At 43.0% G+C, this 22,275-nt stretch overlaps 1 protein-coding gene across 2 annotated transcripts in view; it reads right to left on the minus strand.

Moving 5' to 3' along the window:
- The window catches only part of LOC146820912 (uncharacterized), a 516,513-nt gene that overhangs the window by 86,494 nt on the left and 407,744 nt on the right, over window positions 1–22,275 (minus strand). For both annotated transcript variants that reach the window (XM_085609307.1, XM_085609308.1), the window contains exon 5: window positions 4,018–4,132. In XM_085609307.1, coding sequence (XP_085465433.1) covers window positions 4,060–4,132 — 73 coding nt within the window. In that variant the 3' untranslated portion in view covers window positions 4,018–4,059. The remainder of the gene's footprint in view (window positions 1–4,017; window positions 4,133–22,275) is intronic.

Genomic DNA, 22,275 nt, shown 5'->3' on the forward strand with positions numbered 1-22,275 from the left:
TTTCTTGTAGTTTATTGCTCAGTCTATTTTATGACAGGAGGCAGTTCGAGTATTTCTTTTCAAATTTTGACACAGTACTTCCTGAAGTTCCAGCAATAAAGCATTTGAACAAATACGATTATTATAAGAAAGAGGACAGACTCCTGAAGTATTTTAGACCGACTGTGAAGTTGGATACGGCGCATGCTCACAGGAATAACTTGACATGTGCGTTATCTGAGACGGAGAAAAAATTCATTGATCAGGTAGAAGACAGGTATAGAAAGTTGACCCAGACACGAGACACCGGAGATAGTCCAGTAGATTGGACAGAGGAGGAGAGGGCTCACAGATCAAAGGGAAGTTATGGACCAATAGCGTTAGATGAAGTGCAGAGAGGGAATTTGTGCATTGGGCGGCCTCAATCGGCCACAGAGAAGGTTGCGGTAGGACATAGCACCTGTTCTCAGACTTTCACTCTGGACGCTTCTGTTAAGGGCTTTATGCAAGGTCCAGTAGAAGTGATTCCGACAGTGTATTATGTCTGTGGGAAGAATGCTTATGTCAGGCTACCCGCGAATTGGTATGGCATATGCTATTTGGCTATCATATTCCCGAAGATTTATCACACAGAGGACTTGGAGTTGTTAGAGACGAAGCGACATTCTAGAAGACGGAGGGCTGCAAACGCAGGTGCAGTGATTGGGGACATATACGGAGCAATGATACCTAGTATGGGTGTGGTGTTGAATGACGTGAAGATTAAGGGTGGGCGTAGTGGGCGTAGTGGGGCTACGTGAAGCAGCACGTAGTGTGCCCAAATCTACGCACACTACGCGCTTCGCGTAGCCCCACTACGTGCCACCCACCTCCCACCCGCCATTCTTTTAAATAATATGAGCAATGAAAATTAAGTAAAGTAAGTCGACTTACCCGTAAGCGCGGCGTCTCCGGGGCTCCCTCTTTCAGTTTCTAATTTCTTCTGGCAAATGCGCATGCGCGGACGCCCGCGCATGCGCATTTCTCGCGAGAAATGCGCATGCGCGGGTGTCCGCGCATGCGCATTTGCCAGAAGAAATTAGAAACTGAAAGAGGGAGCCCCGGAGACGCCGCGCTTACGGGTAAGTCGACTTACTTTACTTAATTTTCATTGCTCATGTTATTTAAAAGAAGGGCGGGCGGGTGGCAAGCAGCTACGCTTCGCCCTCGGCGTGTGCGTAGCGCTGCCCTGCTTCGCCTACTTCGGAAAGTGCGAAGCAGGCAGCGCTACGTACACTACGTGGGCGAAGCGTAGTGCTACGCCCGGGGTTAGTGAAGATCAGGAGGTTGGCGACTGTAGTTGATGAGTTGTCTATGAACACGGCAAGGTCGCTGTTGTTGGTGGCTGGAGAGATGTTGTCGATACGAAATATGGTTATGCAGAATCGCCTTGCGTTAGACGTGTTATTAGCCAAAGAAGGCGGGGTCTGCAAATTATTGAAGGTTCAAGAATGCTGCACATATATTCCAGACAACACGAAGGAGATAGGGAAGTACATAGATAACATCACAACTATTCACAAGGAGATTATGGACTTGACAGAGGAGAATGTGTGGGAAAAGATTGGACAAGGATTTGGAAGAGTGGGAACGTGGTTTGTGAATTTGGGAAGAGGATTTCTTGGATCAGTATTGAAGCCAATTATCATTGCGGTTGTTTGTGTGATTTGTTTGTGGGGATGCGTGAAAGCATGGAAGTGGTATCAAGGAGGCAAGGTTGAGAGAGCTCTTAGGGCAAACGAGAAGAGGATGGCGAAGCTCCAGGAGCAGCAATATGAGAGTCTTAAAAGAATGGAGGGAATTCGACATGGCGGAGCCATGACTAGTACGGTTTAAATCAGTTCAGAAAGAGGGGATTGTAGTGGTGTGATGACAGATGTCATCAAAGGGGGGAACTGATGTAGCGCTTAGAAGGTTGAAAATCGTAGGGGTGCGTTATATTCACTGTTAGTCGGCACCCGCATATAATCAATGTGTACTCAGGTATTTTTGTGTGCAATGTATTAAGAATTGTATAACCTATGTCGATTTCAATAGAAGTGTTAGCTATGTACAAGCATATTGTGCACGTTTTAGGGAAATGTATAGAGTTTAGCTTACATGAAAAGTAATGTGGTGTTAGAAATGTGTAACTTAGAATTCGTGCCTGTAGCCTGTTTAGTTTGACCACACATGAAAGAAAGACGTAAATGTCAATACTGTGATTTAGACCTGCTTGTGTAACCGAAGTAGTGGTAAGAATTCGCATATATTGTTGAGGCGAAAGGCCTGGTATTTTCTTATGTTAGCCAAGGGCAATAGGCCAAAAAGGATTTATTCCAGTAGAGGTTTTAGGCTGTAGTAAATTGCAAGTTAAAAGATGTGAAGTATGTCTGCCTTGCATGATCTCACCCCAGGTGCAAGGACAGTTGCTCGTTAGTAGAGAAGCTCTTTGTTCACAAATTGACTTATGTAGAAAAAACCAGACATGGGAGTGCATTGGAATGTGCCAATCGTAACTCCTAGTGCGGATGGCGTCTGGGACTCAAGGCCAAGCGATGGACGATGGAACTGGACAGCGCTCTGTGGAAAATTACTGAAAGTCGACCCCGCAGAAGAGGAGGCGCAAAGGGCGTGTTCTGAGATTTGGGGTTCTGTATTAGGGACAGCGCCCCGAGGGTGGAGGCAGATCAGAGCAGCCCAGAGCAGAGAAAGGGTAGGCGAAGAGCTAGAGGGGGCAACTTAGAACAAGCTCTCTAAGTGAAGACTTCTTAGGAAGTTTCACTCTGACACCTTTCGATTGAGGGTCTCAAGGGATTGCTAAGTAGGGATGTCATCTAGTACAGAGTAGGGACAGAGATGGTATGGTCCAGTGTCCCTAGTATCGACATTGGCTTGGTAGTTTTCTACCTCATGCTTTTAGAGATTGTGCTTTTAGTTATTTTTAGCCGTATGCGGATTCTTCGTAGAGTAGCATTTGTGTTAGTGCCTATGTACTTGTTGTGCCTCGTATTGAGGACTTTGTATCTTCAAATCTTTATGCTGATAATAAAAGCCAGAGAGCCAAGAGATTAAGCCTCGAGTCCTTAATTATGACAGATTGTGGACAGCATTTTTGATAATTGTGTTTATTCCCTCCACGCTATTGGGCAAGTAAAAAGTTCCATCCGACCAGAGTGGGTTCTAGTAGATAATTGCGAGATACTAAAATGGGCCGGAGCAATATCCTGCACTGCGGGAGGGCCGCGATGGTTATATTGCGCCTCCAGGTGCATTAACAGTGTCAGGGGCGCAAGGGCTGCTGGGGGTTGAAGTTGGACCGTTCCCCTCACGGCCAGGAACACTAGATTTCCGCCGTTCCCCTCACAGCAGCAGAGGAGGCTGCTTGGCTGAGTCCCGGTGCCTTTGGTGTTCCACGCTACGGGAAGGCCACATGGTTATATCGCGCCTCCAGGCACGTTAACAGCGACACAGGCACTAGGGTGCAAGGGCTTCTGGGGGTTGAAGTTGGACCGTTCCCCTCATGGCCAGGAATGCTAGATTTCGGCCGTTCTCCTCACGGCAGCAGCGGAGGCTGCTTGACTGTGTGCCGGTGCCTTTGATGCATTTTAAGTCCACAGACGTTATGAACTTTTATCTTTGAATCTTTTTCTTAAATATATTTCGCTTTAGATTATGTTAATTTTCATTTTTTGAGACGTGCCATTCCAGTCATATAAAAAGCACTTTAGTATTTCCATTTCTGCTTTTCACTTAATCCAACTTCCTTATCACAAATATTTATCTATTTCACCTCTAACACTTTTGTTTACAATAGCGTGCTTTGTATATCACTGATTACAAATATGTGCTTTTTCTTATTAATTGAAAATTGTTTTTGACTGTTTCACCCTGCTTTCGGTAAATTCTCAAGCAGTATGAGTGCACTGGCAGCTTGAGTCACAAAAAGATAACTTATTCTCTCATCTATGATGACATATCACACCAAGAGGGACGTTTTAAATATGAAATTAGACGCACCAATGGAAGCTGCTTCTAGAGGTCCTCTACCGTGACATCATCTTAATTCTCCAGAAAGGCTGGCTCACTGAGATCTCTGTCATCTCGATGGTTTGCTGGGTTGATTTCTTCCTTACTGTGAAAGGGAAATGACATATGTTTTAGTGCCTGGATCAAAGTTTGTCTCAATATATGCTGTACTTTCTTTAATAAAAAGAAAAATATCTATTTGGTACAACACTTTGTTGAGTGCTTGAACAATAATAAGAAAGTACATATTTACAGAATACTTAAAAAACACTGCTTTTCCATGAAGTTTAGGGTCAGGGCTTCACTGAGAACAACACCACGAGAAAATGAAATATTAATTCGGGGTGGATACTAGCTCATCAAAATATTAAGAATAAAGTCATAAATTTTTACATGAGCTCAATCCCTAGTATGTATTTCATAGAGAAGTCAAGCTTAACTTTGAGAAAATGTGGAATGTATTTAGAAATACCAAATCAGTCAAAGGGCTGAAAATACAATGATAGTAAAATGTAGTTAGTAAAATGACACCAAAACAACAAAACTTTATAAAGGGGATGAGACATATGAATTTGTAAAGTGTTAAGGTACAATAGCACCTAAAAGCACTAAGGGGCAGATTTACAAGCACCCTGTGCCACCAGTACGTCACTTTTCGTGACGTACTGGTGGCGCAGGGGGCTCCTCCATATTTACAAGGTCAGGAAAAGCCACCCTGCGTGACTTTTCCTCTCCTTGTAAATATGGCCCCTTCACATGCAGCACTTTGCGTTGAAGGGACGTTCCATGGGTGTTGCTGTGGGTGTTCCCACGCAACACCCATTGAACAAGACACATCCCCAGATTTACGAGAAATCATAAATCTGGAGATGCATCTGAATGCTATGCCACCCTAGAGGCTGAAGCCATGTTGTCCTTGTTTCCTTGTTGCACTAGTGTATGGCACAGTAAGTGCTAAATATCCAGAAGTGATATTTAACTTTCCATGCCGTGGTGGAGGTTCATACACCATATATTATGACACTATATGAGAGTTAAATACACCAATCAGGAAAGAGCCAATGCTTACAGTTTTACGGTTCAGAGCACTTACACTGGACATAGGACATCAGTGCCCAGTGTGCAAAATCTAAAAACTAACAAGCAAAATTCAGCACAAAATGGGGGTGACCATGCAAAAATTGATATTTTCTCAAAAACATGATAAAGTAACTCTGAAAAATAGTGGCAGCCTGGACATAAAGAAATCAGCATTGAGCAGGAAATGCATGGTCTTGCTTAATCCCTTAGCTGCTGAGGCTTTTGTACAGCCACGATGAGCCTTTTTTATGGTCTGGCTTGAGAGTGCAGCTGTCCCCAGAAAATTATGTGAGAATCACTAGGAGAAGGGCTGTGGATCCATCCACAGGTTGAAAGCCTGGAGTATGTGATTTGAATGTACAGGAGTTGTGTGCTTCAAAAAAGTGCTTGCCCTTCACAAAACTGTGATAATTTTGTCGATTTATACATCTGCCTCAGAGTCAATTTTCAGGGGCTCACACATGACTTTGTAAAGCTATTAAATTGTCTTACATAATAAGTAAATTTATGGTGCATTCTCTGGCAGAAGCACAGATGGTAGGAGGGCAGTCATTAACCTACATTGATATTTAGAACTGGCTTGACAGTGCAACTGTCACCTGACCTTTTAACAACACCAATATTATTCTACAGTGCTCTGCTTTCACATAAATACACATCCACTCCTATGCTATCTACTTGTAATGTTTTAGATTAATATGCAATATTCTTTTAAAGCTAGACCTATTGTATTTGCCAATGCTTGTTTTGATATTTAGGGTAGTATAAGCTTATGCCATCATAACTTTTTTCCGCCAAAGATATCCATGCCAAATTCGATTCATTTTTTCCCAACATCCTCAGGATTTCAAATGTACTCAGAGTTTGAGGATTGCCCTGCAGGGTACTGAGAAAACTATATATTTGGATTTTTGGGGAACAATGGGGAAAAAGAGCTATACAAGAAAGTGTATATTTTTGCATCAATGAACGGTTTGCTGTGCTAGGCTCATTGTTTCCCCAGCTATCAGTAACAAGCTGAGTTTTTACCACAGTTTGAATTTGCTTGAGGGATAGGGACATTTTCCTAATGTTTGTGGTTTCAACATACTTGCAATTTGTTGTAAGAGGCAACTCACTCAGTGAATCATTGATTAAATGCCCTACCCGTTATCTTTAAAATTGACAAATCACTTAATGCTTCACAAATTCTTAAGGGAGAATGTTTTGGCCTACTCCAGCAACTTCTGCAGCGATGCCCTAGATTAAGAAAGACAGAAATGGGGGCTGAAAATGTCTGCCTTTTGTGGCCTCAGGTAGTGCAGAATCATCATGTTTCATCAACCGAGGTAAATACAAAACTCATATTGCTGCAAATTTGTATATCTTTTTTTTAAAGTGAGACAAGCTTTCCTGGGTCATGGCCATAGTTCTTCTTACGGATAACTGTTCCTGTTCATTTGAACTGTGTTAATTACTTGCTATACAAGCTTCCATTTTGGGAAATGTTCACATAATCCTGATTTGTGTTAAAAAAAAAAAATCAGTAGATGGCAGTAACATGTTATCACTTGTCACTTTTTCCTAAAATGCTGGGTTTCTTGCTACACCATACATCAACTTTTTGTTGTTCACAGAAGAAGTCAAATCCACAAACACTTCTATTCTCTACTTTGAAAGCGGTTCCCAGGTACACTTGTACAATATGGCTTTGTCACCCAGAAAGGATATTGACAGAAGTATTTGTGTACTCAGAATTTCCTGCCTAACCTCATGGCTGCTAGGGCATTAAGCCCCACCTCCCCACCCGATTTTAAGCCCTTTTTTAATATTTGGTGTAGCTGGTGCTTAAACCTTTATAATGTTTGTCCACAAAAGGTATGTAACTCCAACTCTGCATCATTTTTTGCAACATCCTGGGGATTCTAAAGGTATCAGAGGTTTCTAGATTCTGCCAGAGGGAACCACAAGAATAACCAAAATATGGGTACATTTAGTTTTTTATGTGAAACATTGGGAAAGGTGCTGTGCTAGAAATCATGTGTGTTTCTAAAAATGGCATCAACAAAATGTTTGCTGTGCTAGGAACATCATCTTCCTAGATTTCAAGCAGAAGCAGAGTTGTATTAAAAAAACACTTGTTTTACTACAGGGTTTGCATTTTTTCAATTGGTAAGTGAATTTTTCCAAATGTTTTCATTGTGTAATGACCATGCAGCAATTCATATGGTGGATTTAATTGAATGAAAAAGGGGTATGAAAAAAACCTATGTATTTCTGAAAGGTTTTACAAGAGACTGAGTTTAGGAACAGTGGTTATTTATACACCTTTGAATTTAGTATTATCCCTGCTATCATGCGAATCTGGGCAATTTGCAAAATGTGTTCTTTCTTGCACTTTGCTTACATTTAGTAACAAAAAAGGCGGAGGAATGCAATTAGTAATAACAAATGTTCTACTATTCTGTATTCCCACTCATCTCCTAATCAAAACAGCCTCTTGAATGCCAGGGCCTAGCACTCCAAAACACAACCCGGAGGCATCACATTTCACCCAGGAAAATCAATGTTTTTTTTACATTGGGGTATGCTTCAGAATTTGGGCCTCGGCTCAGCTGTCAATCTACAAAACTCAGACTTTTTTGGAAACTTAACAAAGGAAGTCCAATGTGGTATGCCTTGTATGGCTCTGATGAAGGTTTCTTACACATAAGGCCCGCAAACCTCAAACATTAGCTAAAAAACACATATTTTCCCCAAATTTCTGTGAAGGACTGTTGTGGAAGCTTCAGTGATCTGAAAAATTCCTACCACCCAGCCTTTCCACACTTGTCTTGATAAAAACAGTACCCAACTTGAATCACTATTAGGCCTGGGCAAAAATTTCGTTCCGTTCGCGGAAATTGCGATAATTTGACATTTTTGCGTTCCGCGGAGAGCGCGAAAATGTCAAAAATTCCGGTTTCCGCAGCTTGGCGATAATTTGTTTCTTGCTCGCGCTGTAAAATAATACATTCTCGCGTGCGCGCGATCGCCTTACCTGAATCCCTGCGTTCGCCGACAAGTTTTCTTGATCCGGTCGCGTTCTCCATGAGATGTTGTATTGTTTTTAGCCATTTGCGCTGTCTCGCGACAGTTCGCGCCCGCAGTGACGTCATGCGTCGCGCGATCACGTCTTTCTTCTCGCGATCATGCACCGCGAGAACAACTCAAAACAAGATGGCCGCGCCCGCAAGCAACCACATGGGTAAGTTGGCGACCCGCAACCATGCAGAAAATCTCGCGAACATGCCGGAAAAAAACTTCCGCATCTTCGCGATATTTCTGCTTGTTTGCGATAATTTTAAACATTCTTGCGATAATTTGCGAAGGTTAATTCCGCAAATTCCGCCCACCCCTAATCACTATGCCTAGCGCCCACAACACAAAACGCCGAAAAGTACAACATGAAAATGTACAATTTAGGAGAAATATGAACCGGTTTTTCTGATGAGCTTAGCTGCAAAATGCGGACCCAGCTAACACCCAGGGAAACCCACCAAATACATACATTTTTATATACTAGACATCCAGGAGAGTCCAGAGTGGTGTGACTCGCATGTCTCTCATGGCTTTTTTTTACCCATATAGCCTAGCAGATCTCAAACTTTGGCTGAAAGGATGCATCTACCTCGCATCTCTGTGAGAGAAAGTTCAGGAATCTACGGGGATCTACAAATTTCCTATCACCGAATGCTCCATTGGATCAAACCAGAGACATTTAAGTCCTTGTGAAGAACTGAAAGAGTATAATCAGTCAGGATTTCTAGTTTGATAATACTGTCTTTGTTACCTCATATATAGGCATTATGCAGATCATTTTTCTTGCAATTACAATTTTCAAGAATATTGCAATTTGCCTGACATCAAGGATGTAGAGGTGCCTAACAGTCAAGGGTTGACTAGTGGTCTGAAGAGTCTCATCCTGGATTTCCTGAAGATAGTGCAACGCCTCTCATTAACCATGATGTGAACTTACATAGAACTATATCAATGAAAAGTGTTAAGTGTCTCTTTAAAGGGGTCAGAGTTAGGACAGCAAAATCCACAAAGTGTTATAAAACCTCCTTAAAAATCTTATACATCTTGATTGAAGGTACAGCTCAATAATGAAGAGATTAGCTACACATCAAAAGTCCTGCTGGCTTCAGGAGAGAGAAGGGAGCTTGAAGAATCCAGAGGTATAATACAGTAAAAGACAAAACTGAGAGTAGCTTAAATCAGGAACAAAGATTAAAGCAAGGGAGTAAATACATTGCAGTACACCTTTCTCCAGAAGAGCCTCATTATATATTTCAGACAAGAAAGGATTCTGCTTCACCTTATATTGAGAAGATCAGTAAACATATAATCCAAAGCAGGGCAGATTAAAATCCGTGCCCATGTCCCAATCTGAAATTCATGGCATCTACTTTGTAAACAAAGAAGAAGCCCAAGTTTAACATCTTTGCACCAGCACCAAACTTCACAATCCTAGCCCCTGCTATTCCTATTTTGCACATAAATAACTTGCGGAGCACCCCAGAGATTGACTGCTAGAATAGAAAACCTCAGAACAGACCATACGACATGGATCCTAAGAAACATGGTGAACACTGTGTTAGAAATCAGTTTGTTGGTTTACTGGAGTGTGAGTCCTGGTCAAGCAGCAGCCATAATCCTTTGCAGGGTGAAGCACAACAAGTGGCTAAATTAGCCTCTGATTAACCCTGGGTAGCTTGCACAAAAAGCAGTCAGGATTAATTTAGAGGCAATGTGTAAAGTATTCATGCAGCCTAGGATGGTTGTTTCCAGTCCAGGAAGGACCTGGCTTGGCAGTTCGGGTTGGACTGTTCCAATGAGGCACAGGGTCAAGACTGATTTGCATATGGCTGGGTTCAAACTGGATTGGTGAGCATAACAATCATGGATTTAGGCCCAGATCTCTGTACTGGGGTGAATGGATGACATTGTTCTGCATTCTGTCCATCAACTGTTATTTTTGCTTTTGTCACCCCGAGTGGGACGGGTATGTCCAGATGTGGGTCCTGTGCTCTCCATGCCACTGGAATCAAGCTATCCTGGCTGAAGAGGGGTGAAACCCTGAAACCGGTCCTAGGATGCTTGTTTCCAGTCCAGGGAGGACCTGGCTTGGCAGTTCGGGCTGGACTGTTCCGATGTGGCACAGGGTCAAGACTGATTTGCATATGGCTGGGTTCAAACTGAAATGGCATGTTGAGCAAAAAAACTATGGATTTAGGCCCAGATCTCTGTACTGGGGTGAATGTATGACATTGTTCTGCATTCTGTGCATCAACTGTTATTTTTGCATTTGTCACCCCGAGTGGGACGGGTATGCCCAGACCTGGGTTCCTTGCTCTCCATGCCACTGGAATCAATCTATCCTGGTTGAAGAGGGGTGAAACCCTGAAACCGGTCCTAGGCTGTTTGTTTCCAGTCCAGGGAGGACCTGGCTTGGCAGTTTGGGCTGGACTGTTCCCATGATGCACAGGGTCAAGACTGATTTGCATATGGCTGGGTTCAAACTGGAATGTTGAGCAAATAAATGATGGATTTAGTCCCAGATCTCTGTACTGGGGTGAATGGATGACATTGTTCTGCATTCTGTCAATCAACTGTTATTTTTGCTTTTGTCACCCCGAGTGGGACGGGTATGTCCAGATGTGGGTCAAGTGCTCTCCATGCCACAAGAATCAAGCTATCCTGGCTGAAGAGGGGTGAAACCCTGAAACCGGTCCTAGGATGCTTGTTTTCAGTCCAGGGAGGACCTGGCTTGGCAGTTCGGGCTGGACTGTTCCCATGAGGCACAGGGTCAAGACTGATTTGCATATGGCTGGTTTTAAACTGGATTGGCATGGTGAGCAAAAAAACAATGGATTTAGGCCCAGATCTCTGTACTGGGGTGAATGTATGCCATTGTTCTCCATTCTGTCCTTTTTTCTGCATTCTGTCCTTCAATTGTTGTTTTGCATTTGTCATCCAGAGTGGGACGGGTATGCCCAGACGTGGGTCCCGTGCTCTCCATGCCACTGGAATCAAGCTATCCTGGCTGAAGAGAGGTGAAACCCTGAAACCGGTCCTAGGATGCTTGTTTCCAGTCCAGGGAGGACCTGGCTTGGCAGTTCGGGCTGGACTGTTCCCATGAGGCACAGGGTCAAGACTGATTTGCATATGGCTGGGTTCAAACTGGAATGGCATGTTGAGCAAAAAAACTATGGATTTAGGCCCAGATCTCTGTACTGGGGTGAATGTATGACATTGTTCTGCATTCTGTGCATCAACTGTTATTTTTGCATTTGTCACTCCGAGTGGGAGAGGTATGCCCAGACGTGGGTCCCGTGCTCTCCGTGCCACTGGAATCAAGCTATCCTGGCTGAAGAGGGGTGAAATCCCTGAAATCGGTCCTAGGATGCTTGTTTCCAGTCCCAGGAGGACCTGGCTTGGCAGTTCGGGCTGGACTGTTCCCATGAGGCACAGGGTCAAGACTGATTTGCATACGGCTGGGTTCAAACTGGAATGGCATGGTGAGCAAAAACATTATGGATTTAGACCCAGATCTTTGTACTGGGGTGAGTGTATGACATTGTTCTGCATTCTGTCCATCAACTGCTGTTTTTGCATTTTTCACCCCGAGTGGGACGGGTATGCCCAGACCTCGGTTTCGTGCTCTCCATGCCACTGGAATCAAGCTATCCTGGCTAAAGAGGGGTGAAACACTGAAACCGGTCTTAGGATGCTTGTTTCCAGTCCAGGGAGGACCTGGCTTGTCAGTTCGGGCTGAACTGTTCCCATGAGGCACAGGGTCAAGACTGATTTGCATATGGCTGGGTTCAAACTGGAATGGCATGGTGAGCAAAAAAACAATATATTTTGGCCCATATCTCTGTACTGGGTTGAATGTATGGCATTGTTCTGCATTCTGTCATCGAACTGTTGTTTTTGCAGTGGACCAGAATGTAGCAGGAGAAGTAGCGAAGCCAATCTGACTGCAGATGCACCTCTGGTGGATAAATGAGCAGATGGGTCCCGGTATCCTCCTGGTTCTCATTCTCAGAGCAGTTTGTTAGCTACACATGTCACCACTTTGTGTTTTGGCTATCTGGGCACCTGTAGCACCACATCGAAGGGTCCAGGACTAGAGGGGCACAACGTGAAGAGTCAGGACTCATTCAGGCTGGGTTCTAGCAGGTTCAAGATGGTGAAGCCTTTGGTGCACCTGTGGCCCTAAAGAGGAGGCCAGCAAACTGCCCCTTATGAGTCACTCTGGAGATCCTTGGACAGTTTAAGATCAAGTCCTTGTCCCTAGGCAGAACGTAGCAGAGCACCAGGACAAATATGGAAGCAATCCAGCAAGTGAGCAGTCTTGTAGAGCATCAGTCCAGCAGAGTGACAGTCCGTCCAGCAGCACAGCTGTCCTTCTTCCTGGCAGAATATTCACAGGTCCAGAAGAATACTGAAGAGTGGGCATCTGAGGTCCTACTTTTATAACCTGGTGCCCTGGTTCTTATAGGTGGGAGAAGCTTCTAGACAGTGGCTTTGAAGAGCATGACATTTCCTGACTCTCCTGGCTCCAGGCTGACTGCAGTGACAATGCAGAGTTGTTTGGCCTTTTGTTTGTATTTCAGAGAACAGGCTAATAGTTTTAGGTGAGGCTGTGCTCAGCTTCCCCTCATCCTACCTGCAGATTGCTCATTGAGGCACACCTAATCCCTCTACTTTGTGACTGTCTGGGAATAATTAATAAAGTCTAACTGTCAGTTACACCTAGTCATGTGATCCAGGAAAGGCTATAAGTGCAAAAAGCTGTGATCAGACATCCGACTTTAACATTAAATAAAGGCTCTGCAGCACAAGTCCAAAGACACCAAACATGACATAGCTACCAGCCCCCAATTGGAAATTCAAGCTTATTAAATGTAATAATGAAATAATGAATCACCAATGTGATCCTATGGGAGGGGTGGCCTCACAGGAGTGAAAAATGAATTTAAAAGTACATATCCAACATTTTAATTACACAGCACCCTGCCCAAAGGCCTGCCTTAGGGATGTCATATATAATGAAAGGGGAGTTTAAGGCTTGGCAACGGGATTTAAATGCCAACTCTAAATGGTAGTTTAAAACAGCATTTAGGTTGTGTTGGCATACCTGGGACATGTTTAAAGTGCTAATTAAGTGGGTGGCATGATCAGTGCTGCAGGCCCACCAGTAGCATTTAATTTACAGGCCCTGCGTATATGGTACAACATTCTACAAGAGGCTTACAAATACATTAAATATGACAATTGGGTAGTTTCCGATGTAATCATATTTTACGGAAGGAGCACAATCACTTTAGCACTGGTTTGCAATGGTATAGTGCACAGAGTCCTCAGGCCAACAAAAATAAATGCAGCAAAAAATGGAGGAAGTGAGGCAAAAGGTTTGGGGGAAGACCACCCGTACTCTGACAGGTTTAACACACAGCAGCTCAGAACACACAGCTTGCACACTGTAACTGCTTTCCTTTCTCTTTGACTAGTGTATAGCTTCCTGTGCCTGTTTGATTCTCCATTTTGCACAAATGTAAAACTACTGCTTTTATTCGGTCCAGATTTCACACAAACTTCTTGTTTCAACTAGGCCTGTGTAGTGTCTTCTCTGACATCTGTAACAAATCCTAAATGCTGTTGCCTGGGTACTGGTTTGGGGCTTTAAATATGAATACATTTCTCATCAGAGTAGATGAGTAACTCTACATTCAGAAGCAAATTATTTTCAAAACAATGGGCAAAGCGCTTAAATCTATTGCTTTGTAACACAGGGAAAATGACATTAAAATTAAGAGTAAGCAGTATTACATATAATTCAAACATGAGTTTTCAAAAGAGAGCCAACATATTTATGTACAGATGTATTCAAAAGAAGAAAACTGTGAAAGGCTGATGACTTGATGAAAATTATTTATTTGTGCTTGTTTTTCATTACAAATGGCCTATAGCAAGGCTAGGCAATGCGCTGACCAGTATTACTGACACTACAGGCTATTACCACACCATGACTGGGAAATACAAGTTTAAAACCTGTCATGAAAAATAGCAGGACAAAAACACAGTAACCACAGTGATTTCCGCATGTTTACTTTTACATTTGCTGCTTTCAAAACATGAAAGGAGCACCAGGATTGGTTAGAGAAGGCTCTCCCAGCGCTTCTAAGGGCACTGGAGGCCTGTGCTTCCTATAACCAGGCTGTGTAAGATAGCTAGGTTAGAGAACTTTAAAAAGCATATGTCTGGTTGGCCATCCCTAAACGGCCTGCCAAGGAGACATGTGCATTTAAAAGTACACAACTCCCTGCTGCTGCCACTCGGCAGCACTGGCCCTGTCCTGTCCTGACACTTAGTGTAGGCTGTATTGTTGAAAAATAAAGCAGTAATAAATAAACTTTATTACCGTTTTCTTTTTCAGCTCAGGGGCTTCTGGGGCGGCGCTCTGTTGCTCAAATGGAGGAGCTGCCCCTGCTCAAGGCACTTGTGTGTTCTGTTGACAAATATAAACTATTAAATGAAAATAAAATGCATAAATAAATACACTTCATGGACTTTCAGTGACCAAAAATGTAATATGTAATCAAAATAAACATGTTAACTTTGTTAAATATCTGTTTCATTCAAAAAGATGTGTTTCATTGTTATATTAATTGACTACCTTCGTTCTCCTTTAAACACAGAATTTAAATACTTCTTTGCAGCAAGTTCCTTCAGAACGTGGCTATAATTGTCAGTGAACATAGCATCAGAGTGGAGTTTGAATGGCATCTGGTCTTCCTAGGCATTGTTGCTGTATTGTAGAGAAAATATGAGAAAATACATACAAATTTAAATTTTTGTCATTACCTGTGCACTGTGAGAACTGTTTAGCGATGAGTGAAAATAAGCATGTGGCAATTATTTCATGGTGCAGCTGAAAAAATTGATTTAACTTGGCTAGTAATTTACATATGTTGTTTTATAAAAAAATGACAGATTTTATACTCAGTTGAGCTGTAATAATTCATCAAATATCTGTAACTCTAAATTCAACCCTTTGTTTTTCATCAAGACTCATGGTCTTTTGGTTTTCACTTACAAAATATAACCTGCATTTAACACCAGTCGTACAGTCAACGACAGCAAGAATTCACAACAAATGTGAAACTTGTTACTTTCATTCCTGTAATAATAAAGCTTGCCTTTTTTATGATCTCCTTCTAAGTTCCTTCTTGTGATCGGACCACCAAATGCTCTACTCCACCGACCTAATTTCGTAGCTTACTTGACCTGTTGTTTAAGTGTGTAATCCCTTTGTGTCCCCGTGTGATTATCAGGTCTGGCTTTATCCAAGACCTTTTGATTTTAATGACAATTTATGTAAAATATACTTAGAATTTCAGCCATCCCTCTTCATCCATTGATCAGTTGTGTCATTCACATTTTTCTTCCACCCCTTACAGCATACTGTGTGGGGAAATGGGTCATGCCACGTCAGATAATTGCTAACTTCACGGTGAGTTGAAGTAATTTCCTTCAGTGCCGAGCACTACTACGGCAATGCGTGCCATCTTGACTTTGAGACAATGTGTTTTTTCATACTAGTGAGTACCCAGAAGCTCCCCCAACAATAAAGCTACAAAAAACATCACATATCAAACTTTGATACATAAGTGAAACAAGCACCTTGCCAAGTTGCCCATTTTATAAAATGATTTTATGAATTTACAAAGTGGGTCTTGATGAGAGAGAAAATAAATAAGAATGATGAAAGCATGGCATTTATTTGTATGACGTGTTTTCATTTCCTGAGAACATGCCACTTTCATTACATTTGCTAATAGCAGATGAGTGCTGCCTGAATAGTCTGGGAGAGACTGTGAAATCATAATGTGAGGGAGTGCAATGAAGATTTATAAAAATAACCTGAATGTGTTTCATGTATATGGGACAGTGGTCCATGCACAGAAAAGGATGTCAATTTACCCCTAATTGTGCATACCACATGCCACTGAGGTGCTCTATTGCTGTATAGACACATACAGGTCAAGACAAAGGGGCAGAGTTACTGAGGACTTGGATTGCCCTTGCATGACGAAAGTTGTCCAAAGCAAGGCAAGTCCTTAACTGGCATTTACTAAGCTACATTGTGTTGTTTAGTAAGATCTGCCTTGTGTTACTTTATTCCAGTGCATCAACCCATCTATTTTGATGCAAACGCAAAAGACTTTTAAACCTGGTTTTTGGCCAAAATGATGTGCCTACCTGACAGAGGCATAATGAGAAGTATTTTGAGAAATATCTTTAGTTCTCCTCATAAATTCCTCTTTCTAAATGTGTTGCATTCTGCAGCACACATAGAAATTAGAATATGCCTCTATGGATTGCTTTTGTGCAAAAATGAAGTAACCTCTAAGTATTGCTTTTTTGCAGAAAGGTGTGCCATCCTGCACAAAAGCAATCTTGCCCGTAACGCAGGCGCACTTGTACTATGAATGAAGTGTGTCTGCGTTGATGCTAGGTAGCGCATGGTGCGTCAACACAAGGAGAGAGCAGAAATGCTCCATATCTTTGTAAATATAGAGCATTTCTGCCCTCTCCCTTTACACAACGCAACGCTGCAAGTTGCATTGTTCCATTGCAATTCTTGAAAGACTATTAAATCTCCCCTCAAGTGTCCTTATTAGGTCATGGAGCTCTGAGTTAACTGAAATAGTTGATTGATAAACAAATGTAAGTAAGTGATGCCTTCCATGCAGAGGTGACCGCCACAAACAAAAAGAGGTGAGTGGGGAGGTATGGGAGACAGAGGGGAGGACTCCGGGCTGGGACACTTAAGGGTTGCATAGGGGGAGGGAGTTTAAAACTAATAATAAAAAAATAATGAAAACTTAACTGCAGCTGCCTTCCCACCTCCCGAATCATGATTTAGTCTTCCTGGTCTTAGCCAACAGTGGGATAACGTCACAGACTCCCTGTGCTGTTCTCATACTATGAGAGCAGCATGGAGACTGGCCTGAGCAGGCTGAAATGCTGCTCCACTCAGGACAGGTAGTCTGTACTGTTTGTCCAGCCTGGTTATTCAATACAGCCGAATTAGAGAAACTTAAGTGCGTAAGTGGGTTTGTCTGGCTTGAGACAGCCAGCCAAACACATATGCCCACTTAGAAGTGCACATAGTACTCCTATTCCCCTCTCCCATGGCCATAGCCCCACCCCTCCCTACTGCACGCTGGCTCAGCCAGCAACTGAAAAATAAAACAATGAAAAGTATATATATTGTTTTAGGTTCTGGCTGTGAGCCACTAAGGGAGACGCTCCTCTGCCATTGCGAAGGAGCCTCCCCTGCCTCCATGAAATTATTTTCAGGTCATTTTCGATTACCCCGGAGATCACTTATGGTTTCCCTGGTTAGGTCAAAGTATATAGTTAAGTACTGGATTTTGTTTTGCATTCTGGAACTTCTAGATGTATTTCTTTTGTTTCAAACGGAGGCCAGTGATGTCATCAGTGATGTCACTGACCATGTCATGAGTGATGTAATATGTTACATCATCAGCAGTGCATTGCGGGGGCGCAAGTTATAGTTAGCTCAATTAACTATAATGGCCGAATTTCTCTGGTTTTGTACGAGTGAAATGTCCAATTAACTATAACGTCGCTGAAACCCATGTTTTTTTCAGTGAATTTCTAAGTGTGTTTTAAATGCTTATTTCTAACTATAACGTCCCTGAAACCTATGGCTTTTTCAGTGAATTTCAAAGGTTTTTTAAATGATAATTTCTAACTATAACGTCCCTGAAACCTATGTTTTTTTCAGTGCATTTCAAAGGTTTTTTAAATGCTAATTTCTAACTATAACTTTCCTGAAACCTGTGTTTTTTTCAGGGAATTTCTAAAGTTTTTTAAATGCTAATTTCTAACTATAACATCCCTGAAGCCAATGGTTTTTTTCCATTGAATTTCTAAGGTTTTTGAGTGCAAGTGCTAATGATTAAGTGCCCATGTGCGCACTGGTAGACCCCGGCGCAATTTGAGCAGTAATATAAAGTCTAAAATTGCCAAACTGATGCAGCAGTATGGTTGCCTGCTCCTAAGAGATGAAAGGCAGAACGCTAGAACACATCGTCTCTGCACTAGGCTTCTTTCACACTGAGTTGTCCGTCCATGTGGGCATGTGCCTTAGCATCATTACACTCGCCGGTTTGTGTGTTGTGCGTTATAAAACAGAAACATCAAATTCCCTAATGAGTCTGTTACACAGCACGCAAAAGAGCAAATGCTAATGATTAAGTGCCCATTTGCGCACTGGTAGACCCTGCGCAAATTAAGCATTAGTTTAAAGTCTAAAATTTCAAAACTGATGTAGCAGCATGGTTGCCTGCTCGTGAAAAAAGAAAGGCTAAGCACTGGAACTCGTGGTCTCTGCAGAAGGATCTCTTCACACTGAGCTGTCCATCCATGGTGGCTTGTGCCTTAGCATCATTACACTCGCCGGTTTGTGTGTGGTGTGTTATAAAACAAAAACAGCATATTCCCTAACTAGTTTGTTACACAGCATGCCCAAAGAGCAAGGGCTAATTATTAAGGGCCCATGTGCGAACTGGTAGACCCCAGCGCAAATTAAGCAGTAGTTTAAAGTCTAAAATTGCCAAACTGATGTAGCAGCATGGTTGCCTACATCTAAAATATGAAAGGCAGAGCACTGGAGCAAGTGGTCTCTGCAGCAGGCTCTCTTCACACTGAGTTGTCCGTCCATGTGGGCTTGTGCCTTAGCATCATTACACTCGCCGGATTGTGTGTTGTGTGTTATAAACCAGAAACAGCATATTCCATTACAAGTCTGTTCCACAGCACACGCAAAGAGCAAGAGCTAATGATTAAGTGCCCATGTGCCACTGGTAGCCCCCGGCGCGAATTAAGGGGTAGCTTATAGTCTAAAATTGACAAACTGATGTAGCACCATGGTTGCCTGGCTCCTAAAAGATGAAAGGCTGAGCTCTATAACACATGGTCTCTGCAGCAGGCTCTTTTCACACTGAGCAGTCCGTCCATGTTGGCTTGTTTCTTAGCATCATTACATTCGCCGGTTTGTGTGTTGTGTGTTATAAAACAGAAACAGGATATTCGCTTACGAGTCTATTACACAGCATGTCCAAAGAGCAAGTGCAAATTTTTAAGTGCTCATGTGCATTCTGGTAGACCCTGGCGCAAATTAAGCAGTAGTTTAAAGTCTAAACTTGCCAAACTGATGTAGCAGCATGATTGTCTGCTCCTAAAAGATGAAAGGCTGAGCGCGAGAACACGTGGTCTCTGCAGCTTGCTCCCTTCACACTGAGCTGTCCGTCCATGTGGGCTTGTGCCTTAGCATCATTACAATTGCCGGTTTGTGTGTTACAAAACAGAAACAGGATATTCGCTAACGAGTCTATTACACAGCACGCCCAAAGAGCATGCGCTCTTGATTAAGTGCCCATGTGCGCACTGGTAGACCCCGGCGCAAACTAAGCATAAGTTTAAAGTGTAAAATTGCTAAACTAATGTAGCAGCATGGTTGCCTGCTCCTAAAAGGTGAGAGGCTGAGCGCGACAATACGTGGTCTCTGCGGCTAGCTGTCTTCACACTGAGCTGTCTGTTCATGTGGGCTTGTGCCTTAGCATCATTACACATGCGGGTTTTTGTGCTGTGTGTTATCAAAGACAAACAGCATATTCCCTAACAAGTCTGTTACACAGCATGCCCAAAGAGCAAGTGCTAATGATTAAGTGCCCATGTGCGCACTTGTAGACCCCTGCGCAAATTAAGCAGTAGTTTAAAGTCTAAAATTGCCAAACTGATGTAGCAGCATGATTGCCTGCTCCTAAAAGATGAAAGTCAGAGCGCTAGAGCACAAGGTCTCTGCAGCAGACTCTCTTCACACTGATCTGTCCGACAATGTCAGCTTGTGCCTTAGCATAATTACACTCGCAGTTTTGTGTGTTGTGTGTTATAAAACCGAAACTGAATATTCCCTTATGAGTCTGTTACCCATCACGCCCAAAGAGCAAGTGCTAATGATTAAGTGCCCATGTGCGCACTGGTAGGCTCCGGCGTAAATTAAGCAGTAGTTTAAAGTCTAAAATTGCCAGACTGATGTAGCAGCATGGTTGCCTGGCTCCTAAAAGATGAAAGGCTGAGCTCTATAACACATGGTTTCTGCAGCAGGCTCTTTTCACACTGAGCAGTCCGTCCATGTTGGCTTGTTTCTTAGCCTCATTACATTCGCCGGTTTGTGTGTTGTGTGTTATAAAACAGAAACAGGATATTCGCTAACGAGTCTATTACACAGCATGCCCAAAGAGCAAGTGCTAATTTTTAAGTGTTCATGTGCATTCTGGTAGACCCCGGCGCAAAATAAGCAGTAGTTTAAAGTCTAAACTTGTCAAACTGATGTAGCAGCATGATTGCCTGCTCCTAAAAGATGAAAGGCTGAGCGCGAGAACACGTGGTCTCTGCAGCATGCTCCCTTCACACTGAGCTGTCCGTCCATGTGGGCTTGTGCCTTAGCATCATTACACTTGCCTGTTTGTGTGTTGTGTGTTACAAAACAGAAACAGCATATTCCCTAACGAGTTTGTTACAAAGCACGCCCAAAGAGCAAGTGCTAATGATTAAGTGCCCATGTGGGCACTGGTAGACCCCAGCGCAAACTAAGCATTAGTTTAAAGTGTAAAATTGCTAAACTAATGTAGCAGCATGGTTGCCTGCTCCTAAAAGGTGAAAGGCTGAGCTCTAAAACACATGGTGGTCTCTGCAGCAGGCTCTCTTCACACTGAGCTCTCTGTCCATGTGGGCTTGTGCCTTTGCATCATTACACTCGCCGGTCTGTGTGTTGTGTGTTATAAAAGAGAAACAGAATATTCCCTAACGAGTCTGTTACACAGCACGCCCAAAGAGGAAGTGCTAATGATTAAGTGCCCATGTGCTCACTGTTAGACCCTGGCTCAAATTAAGCAGTAGTTTAATTTCTAAAAATGCCAAACTGATGTAGGAGCATGGTTGTCTGCTCCTACAAGATGAAAGGCTGAGCGCTAGAACACAAGGTCTCTGAAGCAGGCTTTCTTCACACTGAGCTGTCCGTCCATGTTGGCTTGTCCCTTAGCATCATTACACTCGCCAGTTTATGTGTTGTGTGTTATACAACAGAAACAGCATATTCCCTAACAAGCCTGTTACACAGCACGCCCAAAGAGCAAGTGCTAATTATTAAGTGCCCATGTGCACTCTAGTAGACCCGGCACAAATTAAGCAGTAGTTCAAAGTCTAAAATGTTCAAACTGATGTAGCAGCATAGTTGCCTGCTCCTAAAAGATGAAAGTCTAAGCGCTAGAACATGTGGTCTTGGCAGCAGGCTCCCTTCACATTGAGCTTTCCGTCCATGTGGGCTTGTGCCTTAGCATCATCACACTCGCTGGTTTGTGTGTTGTGTGTTATAAAACAGAAACAGCATATTCCCTAACAAGTCTGTTACACAGCACACCCAACGAGCAAGTGCTAATGATTAAGTGCCCATGTGTTCACTAGTAGACCCAGGCGCTAATTAAGCAGTAGTTTAAAGTTTAAAATTGCCAAACTAATGTAGCACCATGGTTGCCAGCTCCTAAAAGATGAAAGGCTGAGTGCTAGCACACGTGGTCTCTGCAGCAGGCTCTCTTCACACTGAGCTGCCAGTCCATGTGGGCTTGTGCCTTAGCATCATTATACTCGCCGGTTTGTCTGTTATAAATCAGAAACAGCATATTCCCTAACCAGTCTGTTACACTGCATGCCCAAAGTGCAAGTGCTAATGATTAAGTTCCCATGTGCGCACTGGTGAACCCGGCGCAAATTACGCAGTAGTTTAAAGTCTAAAATTTCTAAACTGATGTAGCTGCATGGTTGCCTTGCTCCTAAAAGATGAAAGGCTGAGCGCTAGAACGCATGGTCTCTGCAGCAGGCTCTCTTCACACTGAGCTGTCTGTCCATGTGGGCTTGTGCCCTAGCATCATTACACATGCCGGTTTCTGTGTTGTGTGTTATAAAAGAGAAACAGCATATTATCTAATGAGTCTGTTACACAGCACACCCAAAGAGCAAGTTCTATTGATTAAGTGCCCATGTGCG

Source organism: Triturus cristatus, chromosome 6, assembly GCF_964204655.1.
Source record: "Triturus cristatus chromosome 6, aTriCri1.1, whole genome shotgun sequence".
NCBI lineage: Eukaryota > Metazoa > Chordata > Amphibia > Caudata > Salamandridae > Triturus > Triturus cristatus.